Source organism: Haemaphysalis longicornis, unplaced genomic scaffold, assembly GCF_048455015.1.
Source record: "Haemaphysalis longicornis isolate Haplotype H1 unplaced genomic scaffold, Haemaphysalis longicornis Haplotype H1 scaffold_7, whole genome shotgun sequence".
NCBI lineage: Eukaryota > Metazoa > Arthropoda > Arachnida > Ixodida > Ixodidae > Haemaphysalis > Haemaphysalis longicornis.
In genome coordinates this window covers 70,541,823-70,553,112 of record NW_027526422.1, presented here as the reverse complement: position 1 = coordinate 70,553,112, position 11,290 = coordinate 70,541,823, and the positions used below count along the sequence as shown (strand labels likewise).

Genomic DNA, 11,290 nt, shown 5'->3' with positions numbered 1-11,290 from the left:
GCCTGTGCAGTGTTGCCGCGTGCATAAACGAAAACATGTGGCCCTTCAGTCGTGCACGGCATCGACCAAAGAGTGGAGAACAGCTGTGGCGCGTCCAGAACAGCTTGGCTCCCAAGGCTGCCTCCGCTGCTTTTGGTGCTAATCAGAGGGGGAAAGCTAAATGGAAAAAAAGGGATTTTTCAGAAGAGAACACTAGTTCTCTGTTGCTCGGGCTGCCTGGAAATAGATTTGGGGTGGGGAGTCCTCCCCTCTACACTTTTTTTAATGCATGCTGCCAATGATTGTTTCCCGCTATAATAAATGAAATTCTGAGTTGTTTAGCTGGTGCCGTTCGATATCGTCCATATATAACACAACTGGTTGATATTTTGCATGGGTGAAAAAAAATAGTTTCTAGCGATTTACCTGGCTATAGTAGCTCTGGTCTGTCTTGTCATTGTGACTTGTGTTCTGGACAGGATTGCCGCGTTGTTCGTTTTTTTTGCCACATTTACAAATACTGGTAATTAAAAGAGGAATACACCAAATTTTGTATATTAATAGTAATTAAAAGTTATACGCCACAAGCTGTTCTGTTGTTTCCGCGAACTGTCACTCTAACCCATACTTGTACTCCAAGCGGGTGACAAACATTGCGAACAAACATTCCTTCAAGGACAAGTAAAATGGAAATGCGGCGCTGTCAGCGCACCCCTTAATTAGCGTGTGCCTTTCTAACGCGTTTTTATAAGATGCAACTGATTGTTTCAAGAGTAAGAAATAACCTATTACCATAATCAATCACGTTTATCTTACATTTCTTGCAAGCCTCAGTGTTGCTGCAGTCCAGAAAATCCGGATGTCCGAAGAGCGAGCACGCGAAGGGAGTAGCAAACAAGATAAAAGTAGTATCTGTGACAAGCTGAACAGCTGTCACCTTGCAGACGAAAAGATAGCAGCCGGCGACCGCCGAACAACGCGTTTCCCCCCTTAAAATCGTCGGGGCAGTCTGCCGGTCGAGCAGCGTGTCTGTAGCAGACGACAAGACAAACGTCGACAAACATGAACTCAGTAACTACTCTACGTTTAAACCGAACTTGCTGGACACGTGCTGACGCATATGGTTTCATAAGTCAAAAGAAAATTTTAACCAGCCCTCTTCCTAGCGCGAAAAATGCAGCACGCGCGCAGCGAAAAAAGCACGTGCCAAAGCGGCGGCCGCCCCCGCGTACTCCCGCGGAGGGGAGAGTGCAGCGCTGCCCTCGCCCGGCAAACTGTAGTGTCGCCTCCCTATAACGGTTTGTTGAGGGTGATTTTCGGCAGCGAGAGCGACCAGCTACAGCAGACCAGCTCACCTGTTGTTGTTGGCAGTCATGGAGGCGGTCCGTGACAAAACAAAGGATTATTTATGCACGTGAAATGTGACCCAATTCCAGGAACTTGGAGAATTGTCTACTGTGCAAAGATTCTAAGCCGCTTCTGTTCATTATGAGGCTTTTAACTGTAGCAAGATTGGTGCTTTTCTATATTTATTGGGTTCCTGTTTTCATTTTCTGGAGTATTTTATTTTTGTATCAAAGGCGTGAGGTGAATGCGGCGAATGAGGTTATTTTTTATTTCCATAGTTCATTTCTAGCTCCATTCATATTGTTAGTTTTCCTCCTGCAAATAACACATCTACGCTATTATACGCAGATGTGTTAACTTTGCTAAATATGCCTAGGGGGCCGCGGCGGCCGCTTTTCTGATGGAGGCGAAAAGCAAAAACGCCCGTGTGTTCGAGATTTCGGCGCACGTTAAAGATCCCCAGGTGGTCAAAATTAATCCGGAGCCCTCCACTACGGCGCGCCTCATCGCCTGCGTTGCGTCGGCGCGTTAAACCCCACAATCAATCAATCAATCAATAAATATGCCTAGGGCTGCCACCTGGCCGGTTTTTGACCGGCCCGATCGGTTTTTTAGACAGCGGGCCGGTTGCCGGTCCATACCTAAAACCGGCCGCCATTGGCCGGTTTTTTGGCCATCGTGCCACGATTATGATCGTTTTGGCATTTTGTAAGCGTTAATTCAGTGACTACGACAATAAATATGTGCCGACGAGCTGCGCAAAGACACGCGAGTAAAGAAAATACGTCACGTGTTTCAAGAAAATCACGTTTAGGTTTCCTTTTTAGACACTCTTAAGCACTTTCTGCGCAAATTTTATGTTGATTTCTCACTAGGAAAATGCTACAATAACCGGCATTTCATGGCAAAAAACACGTGGCGTCACTTTTCCAACACAAATTCAACCTTCCATATCCCCCCCGGAGCGCCGGTTTTCTTTTGGGGGAAAGGTGACAACCCTAAATATGCCCTCTTGTGCAAATGCAAGGTGTTTACGTTTGGCGAGTTTTACGAATTTTGAGGCTTGTATTTCAGGGATTTTTATGATTTTGTTTTGATAGTTCGCGTGATGGTGGTGAATAAGTTGCGTGTTTTGATGTAGCAAGTTTTTTTTTCTTACTCTAGGTCTTGTGGGATTGGTCTGCACTTTCTCCACGAGTTCAGAATTAGTTTAGCCAGTTCAGCACAGGTGCACTGTAGTAGAAGAGAGAGGTGTGCCATTTGGGGCTGATTAAGGGGGTCCCTTTTGCGAGGAAAATGTCTGCTGAGGAACTCCTGTTGTATGCAGCACCCCTGGTGGCTGCTGCTTGCCAGTTGGTTTTAGTAGTTTTGTTTGTTTGTTAATCCTTGTCTATCTAAATTTTTTTATTTCGTGTTATAAAGATTTTATAAAACCCACCAGATAACTGATTAGTTTGATTTAAAAACTTGTAGGTGGAGCTGGCTGCAACAGCTGTTTTCTGGGGGCGTACGTCTATCCCAATATGTATCAGCAGTTCAAAGAGATACACAATGTTGATACTTCCTTCCTTTTCTTTTTTCATTACGGTTTGCGTTTGTTCCTTCAGTTTACGCCTCTGATGTTTCGTCGCTCTGTGAGTGCTCATAGCTGAACCTTAAAACTGGCTGTACAAGAAGCATACAAGACAAGCCCTAAACATCAACTGTTGTTTACCGACAGAAGGCACTACCACAATAGGAAATCACACGAGACACACACACACACACAGCGTGTTTTAAATGCGAACTAATGGCAAAACATCGTAATTGTCACTTTCCAAGATGAGAGTGCAAGGTGGGGGTGTCTTTCCCTTATGTCAGTCTGCAAATTGGCAGCGTATCTTCAAATGGGCACTCCAGCGTGGCTGCCTTAGGCGCACCCACGATCACACTAGCTTGGGGTCGCTGTCCCCCTTCCCCTCTCCTCCTGGTCATGCCTGTGCGCCTCCCGCTCGTGCACCTTCAGCTGGCGGCGGCGTGTGAAGGCCTCTGGGCAGAAGCGGCAGCGGAAGGGCCTCTCGCCCGTGTGGGTGCGCACGTGGGTGATCAGCGTGGTCTTGCGGCTGAAATCCATGGGGCACAGGTGGCAGTGGAAGGGCCTCTCGCCAGTGTGGATGCGCACGTGGATGTCCAGGTTGCTTTTCTGCCTGAACGCCCTGCTGCAGTGGCTGCATTGGTGGGGTCGTTCGCCCGTGTGTGTGCGCTGGTGCCTCTTCAGGTGACTTTGGCGCGATGTCTTGTAGCTGCACTGCTGGCACCGCAGCAGCTGACGACCGTGGGGAGGGCCCTGCTGCTGCCTGTGGCCATCGCCCGAGGAGGGAGAAGTGGAGGGGCCTGCATCAGGGAGGGAGGCAAAATACTGGGAGTCCTTGCACTGGGAAACCAAGCGGCAGTGCGCCAACAGCGGGGCTTTAAAGGCCAAGTGGACTCCTTTGCCTAGGCCAAATTTACTTTTAACGTACTGTACAAACCTCCGAAACAACTGTCACATGAATGGTAGCACCGTGAAATGCGTTTTAATTGGAAACATTTAAAATAGCTTCGTCGCAGACGACGCTGCACCTGCCGGTGGATCGCGCACATGAAGTGGAAGTGACATTGCAGGCGGCCAGGTGCTTCCGCCGCCCAGCCAGGAGAACCGGTCAAGCTCCACTGGGTGCGCTTCTTAGGGATGCAACGAGTGCGATGCATCGTTTGCAGGTTTGCTCCGGCTGGCTGGCCAGATTCAATGCCACTTTAGCCTGGCTGGAGTGTCCACACTCTGCTCAATTTCAGTTTCAAAATCAGCAATTTTTTATTCTCACTTGCGCCATGCATATGTGCATTTTAGCTGCCATATTTTGAATTTTGCAGTTTTTTAGTCAGACTATATGGAAATAAGGTTTTCAAGAGGTCAAAATTCTGAGTTGGCCTTTGAAGATAATACTCTTTTTTGGGCTACCTAAATGCCAGTTTTTGGTCTGGCTGTTTGTCCCTCGACATGGCCTTCCAGCCAAAAATTGAAACCATTTGTCAAAATTAGGTATGTTTTGGCAGACCCATTCAAAACAACATAACCTGCAGGCATAACGCAAATATGCCCTCTCTGTTACTGCAAAGGAAGCTAAAGGCACATTTGTTGCAGAATGTAAATACTGAATTGGCAAGACACGTGTTCTTCAAATTAAGAATAGACCTTGAATTGGTTCTCACAATATCAAGCGCATTAAAAATCGCGCAGGAGGACTTGAGCACATGCGAGATTAAAACAAGACAAAAGAAAAGACCGCGCATGCATCATGCTGTTCTAGGCAGAGCAAGAAACAAAAGGTAAAGAAAAGGGTACACGCTCACTTAATGGATGGGTGTGAGCATTGCAAAAGCCATACAATCTAAATAAAGTGAATAAACATCCACTCAAGTCACTGCAACAGTGAGAGCATAGAAAGAGTTAACAGGGGTGACAGATGACCATCTTGTTTCGACGACATTTGCATCGAACCAAGCACATACTGGACTAACCTTTTTGAGGCTGCTTTGGAGCCTACCAGAAACAATCGTATCTGATTCACCCTTAACAAATGAACGACATCACCTTCCACTCACAGCAGTCATTTCACCAATTCACAAAAACAAAGTTCTTGTCTGCAAAATTAACTTAACAGAGTCACTGAAGAAAATTAGTCCCAGTCCTATTTGTGCTGCATTACGAAGTGTCTCCCACGTGATTAGTTCCTTGTTTAGCGAACTCTATAGAGTTTCGCTCTACTGTTAGCAGGTGGAAGAACAGAACACCCTGTACACGAACTATGGCAGCCCTATCAACTACCGAAAGGGACCTGCACTGCTGGTTTGCAGTCTGTTTTCGTGCTACGTCAGCTTTTAAAACTTTGGCTTTTTTCTTTATTACAATGAACTGTTTAATACGAAAGCATCAGTCAGTTCAGTATGTCTAAAACCATTGGTAAAGAGATAGCACACAACATGGCTGACGAATGGTTTACACACATACAAAGGAAATACCGGCATCTCAGAGAACACCAAAAGGTGAGCGAATGCTCACATTGACGGCATATTTCTCAGCAAAGTTCCTGTAAACAAAGTATAATGCAATTGAGTTGAAAAGAGAATTGACTGTGCAAAGTACACCGTAGGAAACAAAACCGTACAAAAAAAGGAGAAAAAGAAAAGGTTGCAGAAGAATAAGCTACCGGCAGGTAGCTCAACAAGAAGCTGGTTTTTAATGGCCACCACATGGCCGAAAAGTCAGGAAAATTAAATTAGGGGCCAACGTAGCTTGTACCTGCGCAAAAAACACACGGGACAAGCACTGAACATCACCATTTACGTGGCCCCTTCTACTTTAAAGCTACTCTTACCACATCAACCCCGCCGGAAAGTTCATATCATCTGGCCATTCCTCACTGACGGGCAACAACTTTGCTCATCAGCAAGCCTGCGCCCTCTCTCTCCAAGCTTCCGAGGAGACCACATGGTCAATCCCGCTTGTAACATATCAAGACATCACGCAATATTACCAGTCCGACAGACAATACTTTCCTCCCCCTGCACTCTCCAAGGACGAATCGCTGCTCCGCAGACTACAAATGACTATCTTTCCTCGCCCAGTTCGCCTGCATCGTATGTTTCCAACTCAATACTCTGCTGAATGCCAGTTTTGTTCACAACCCGGAACTCTACCTCATACACATTATAGTACAGTGTGGGTGCGATCCCAAACTTCCGACTTTCCAATCCCCTCTTCCCACCCCTGAGTTGTGGGAGAACCTGATGACCAGCAGCCATCTTGACGTACAGCAGCTCCTGGCATCCAGAGTGAAGGCTCTCTGCTCACCTCATGGATTCCCGGATGGGGAACCACTCCCAATTTAGAAAGCTCAAATAAACGTTTCTCTCTCTCTCTCTTACCGACAGAAGGCAGCACCACAGTGAGAAATAGCCTAAGACACATAAACAGTGCGTGTTAGCACATCTATCTAGAGTGATGCATTACGACTCCCCCATTTCACGAGGTGTGGTCCTTTTGCTTGCATCAATCTGCAAGGCTGCAGTGCCTGTTCATACAAGCACCCCATGGTTGTGGGCCGACCCTCGGTGCAAAGCGGTTGTGACCACCATAAGGCACGGCCGTCCACCACAAGTCCCACCCAGAATGACGCTTCCCACACCATGAAGTGGAGCAATGGCCACCCGGCTGGTGAGGCCACAATGTCATCACAAAATCTTCGCTCGTAGCCAGGTCTCATTGCAAGACAAAATTGGCTCTCACTCCATGACTCCTGCACCCCCTGGCGCACTGCAATATTGCTCTGTAATGTTCCGCAAAGAGGAGCTCGCTCCAAATTATCAGTGCACACACCCGGCTGGGCACTTCCCGCTCTGCTGCGCTACTGGCAGCGGCTGTGCACTTTCCGCTCGTGCCTCTTCTGCTGGCAGCGGTGTGTGAAGGCCTCTGGGCAGAAGCAGCAGCGGAAGGGCTTCTCTCCCGTGTGGGTGCGCACGTGGCCGTCCAGGTGGTCCTTCTGAACGAAGGCCTTGCTACAGTGGCTGCACTGGAAGGGGCGCTCGCCTGTGTGTATGCGCTGGTGCCTCTTCAGGTTGCCGAGACAGGGCGTCGCATAGCTGCACTGCTGACAGTGCCACTCCCCACGGCGGCCGCCCGGGGTGGTGCAGCCTGCAAGAGGGAAACAGTGAGGGTCCTTCTAGAAGCAAACACAATGGCAGTGCCTCAAAAACGAGGCGGAAGGGGAAAGAACCAGCACGCAACAGATGGGAGTGAACTCCACAGATGCCAGGTGACTCACCTTGCTCAAGTGTAATATGCGTTGGCATTGCCCAGTAGCTCAGACAAACCCCCCTCTTTCTTCCTGGCTCAGCAGTTTTTCACTCAGAAGAATTAGAAAACTACAAAATCATTTTTTCTTTAAGAACAGCACTTTCTTGCTCTCACACTGAAAAAATGTGCCCATGCACAGGTGGGTAACCAGCAAAGGTGTGACACATGACCGGTTTTACTTGGGCGTTACTCCTTAAGGTTCAATAAAGACTCTCATTGTACATTGCCTGGTTGTGGTATTTTCTCTCGCTCCCAACCCTGCCCACAACGCCGCTGACTGTACGCTTTCTGCTCCTCACAAGTACACATCTGCATTTCACTCAGTAGCTGATTGCGCATTCACCCTGCTGAGAGAGGGATAAGCCCAAACAAACTCCGTCCTCATACTTCTAATTCCTTTCCGATTAGTTTTTTTTCTGACGCATGCTTATTGGGTTTTTCTGGAGCAGCTTTCCATGCACACAGGAAAACCAGATTTTACTTTCGTGCAGCCAGATAAAGCTTCGCATTTAAGATCTCATTTGATTCCACTCACTGTGCTGAAAGCTGCAAAGTTTGCGCCTACCCAAAATTTTTTTGATTTTGCAGGTTTTCTGGCCACACACCGCTGGTATCGCAAAATGCACTCCCCACCAAAGGGACACGCAATTTGAACGGCCCCTTTTCAGCGAGTGCTTGTCACCTCATTGTGGCTGCACCTGCCTCAGCCTCTATGCCCACCTGTCACATATAAGCATCCCTCGAAATACACACACACAAAGCAACAGTTCAAAAGATTTAGAAGCAACTCTGTGGTTTTGACTCAGACAAAAATGGCTTCTCTACCACTCTCACTAGGCTAGCACCTCAGCAGTGTTCACTAATTTCAACATAGACAATATGCACAGCCATCAGGTTATCCGACAGCCTCAGTTGAAGCAGCAAAAAAAAAAACACTATAAACATCCTGTGCAAAGCCTTCGACTGTAAAGCATGCACTTGGACTTGGTTAAAGTAGCCGTGGTTGTCTTCCTGCTACAACTCAGAGTTCCCTCTTACAACAGGCAATAAATGCTACAACAGCAACACTAAGAAAGAAAGGGGCAAGGAAAACAAAGAAGCATCTTTGCACCACGATGGCAATTGTGGCTTCATTATTGACCTAAAGTTTAGAATATTAACCAGTGGGCTTTGTACGTTCAATCACAGATCGACTGTTCCTTTTTCCAAAAAATACCACAGGCAGTAGAGAAGTCAGCCTGCCGTCAAGACCAAAGATAGTGGCCCCATAGTCACAACCGAAGGTTACATCCACACGAAGTCATCACCACACACAACCTGTCATATGCGGATGGTATGTCATGCCAGCATGTGGGCACAAATTACAGTGCGCAGTCCTCCCAGCGAAGCAACCGTACACAGTTGACGCAGGCAAAACACGAAATAAGCCGCGTCGGGAACTCGGAAGAGAATGCAGGTGCCTGGTGTCATTTGTGAACAGTGTATTCTACAATAAGCTCCAACGTGCATATTTCCCGTTTTGGGTGCACGTCCATGCATGTCAAACAGGGAGACTTGGCAGGATCCAAGGGTGACATCTTACACTTCCATTAATCATAACAGCCCGTGGCCTCAGGTTGACTGCAAGAAATGCAACAAATTGTTTTAATCCACCTAGAAGCTGTATCAAGACCGCTCACTCAGGAACCGTACAGAGGGCAACACAGTTTTGTATAACGCAGTTTTCACTCTTAGTCTTATAGAGCCACGCTGGAAATGAATTTGAACCAGACTACTACAGAATTCTGAAGCCTAAGTCCACCACTCTTGTCATCGAAGTATTGTGAAATGCTTGCATCCGCAGTTCTCTGAGATAAGTAGTTGAAGTTGAACTCGTTGCTTTAGGCAAGTGTGTCAAACTACATTTCTTCAACCTGATATAACATTCCAGCTAAGATGTCATTTTGTGAAGACAGCTGGATAAAGTTCAATGGAGTTATGGCATTGCATTTGTGGTTCAGAGGTTGCATAACATGAAGATATGAAGGTGGAAATGGAAGGCCCGACGGATCCTTTAAAGGAGCCATGAAGACGAAATACAAGTTGGGTTTATTAGAAAGACTGCTTAGTCCCGATAACAATGATACCAATATCATCGCAATCTTCGAACAAATAACAGAGATATTAAAAAAAGCGTGTGAAGCAGTCGCGACCCCCTAGCCAATTTCCCGCAACTTTTCTATGACGTCACGGAACCTTGTTCGTGCGATTGGCGGCCGCCTAACTGACCTGTTGCAACGAGACATGACTGGACGTCTGTAATGGGGCCTCTAGTTCCATTTGACCGCATCACTTGAATGCTAACGTGCAGTTAACGCACTGAAAATTATGTTTTATTGTTGGCCCGTATGACGTCATTCTTGCTCATAACACGTCACTGTGGCACAAAATTTGAGTTTTTAAATACTTCTTGCTTTTTTTTCGTTAAAAAAACATCTTTTGTGGCTCTATTGGAACTGAGTGAGATACTGAATCCTAGTTCTTTGAATCAAATGAAGTTGTATTTTCTCTTCATGGCTCCTTTAAGTAGGAGAGGTCAAGTGTTTACAGCAATGATGACACTGTTCCTAGAAGGAAGGTACTAGGAGCCACTTGTCTCCTTTGAACTTTTTTGACGCATGAAATAACTGCGCCTGCCTCCCAGAGACATTGTCATTGTTGATGTAAACAGTTGTTCCTCTCCATCCCCCGTTTAAAGGATCCCGCAAGTATTTCAACGAAGAGTACATTGTGTGGGAACTGAGGTTATTGGATAATTCATTGCACAAGGAATTTTAAGGTTCAAACAAATCATTCAGGGAGTGAAAAAAGACATACGCTGATGCCAACAGAAAGTTTATTTTTACCATGTTCGAGCACACCAAAAAAATGGAACCAAATAATATTAAGTGTGCGGAAAAGGGGAAGCATGATACCAGTATTACGTATCGGCAGTTAAAAGATGGATAATATGGACACTTTCTTCCTTTTCTTTTTTTTCATTATGGTTTGTGCTTGTTCTTTCGCTACTTTTCGCATATGATCGAAACGAAGTAAAGTGATAGTTGGCATCAGTTTACGCTTCTGATGTTTCGTCTTTCTCTGAGTGGTCATAGATGCACTCTAAATTTGACTGTGCAAGAAGCATACAAGACAAGCCCTGGACATCAACTGTTGTTTACCACCGCAATGGGAAATTACACGAGAAACACACAAACACACGCCCTGTGCATTTGCATGCGTATGAATGGCGACACATTCTGACTGAAACTTTGAAAAAGGGGCGTGTCTTTTTCTTATGTCAGTCTGCGAAGCTGCTGCACGTCTTTAAATGGGCACTCCAGTGCAGCTGCTCTAGACCCACCCACAATCACACTAGCTTGGGGTCGCTGTCCCCCTTCTCCTCTCCTCCTGGTCATGCCTGTGTGCCTCCCGCTCGTGCATCTTCAGCTGGCAGCGGTATTGGAAGACCTCGGGGCAGAAGCGGCAGCAGAAGGGCCTCTCGCCTGTGTGGGTGCGCACATGTCTAACCAGGCTGGTGTTGCGGGCGAAATTCATGGGGCACAGGTGGCAGTGGAAGGGCCTCTCGCCAGTGTGGATGCGCACGTGGGTGTCCAGGTCGCTTTTCTGCCCGAACGCCCAACTGCAGTGGCTGCATTGGTAGGGGCGTTCGCCCGTGTGTGTGCGCTGGTGTCTCTTCAGGTGGCCGTGGTGCGATGTCACGTAGCTGCACAGCTGGCAGCACAGCAGCTGACGACCGTGGGGAGGGCCCTGCTGCTGCCTGTGGCCATCGCCCAAGGAGGGAGAAGCGGAGGGGCCTGCATGAGGGAGGGAGGGGAAACACTGAGAATCCTTACAGTTGGAAACACGGTGGCAGTGCACCAACAGCGAAGCTTTAAACGCCAACTGGACTCTCTTGCCTCGGCCAAATTTACTTCTAACAAATCGTAAGTACCCTTGAAACAACTGGAACATCACTGGTAGTATCGTGAAATGCGTTGGTAATTAACAGGAAACGTCTAAACTAGCTTCGTCGCCGCCGACGCTGCACCTGCCGGTGGATCGCGCACA

The 11,290-nt window shown here is 47.3% G+C and overlaps 1 protein-coding gene across 1 annotated transcript; it reads right to left on the bottom strand.

Moving 5' to 3' along the window:
* Window positions 1–2,692: 2,692 nt before the first annotated feature.
* Window positions 2,693–10,784, bottom strand: LOC144146337 (uncharacterized). The gene is made up of 4 exons (XM_077678294.1): window positions 10,584–10,784; window positions 6,754–7,039; window positions 4,762–4,769; window positions 2,693–3,699 (listed from the first exon to the last, which is right to left on the bottom strand). Exons 1-4 carry the CDS (start codon window positions 10,636–10,638, stop codon window positions 3,257–3,259), a joined length of 792 nt encoding a protein of 263 aa, XP_077534420.1. The 5' UTR covers window positions 10,639–10,784; the 3' UTR covers window positions 2,693–3,256.
* Between the last annotated feature and the right edge of the window lie 506 nt (window positions 10,785–11,290).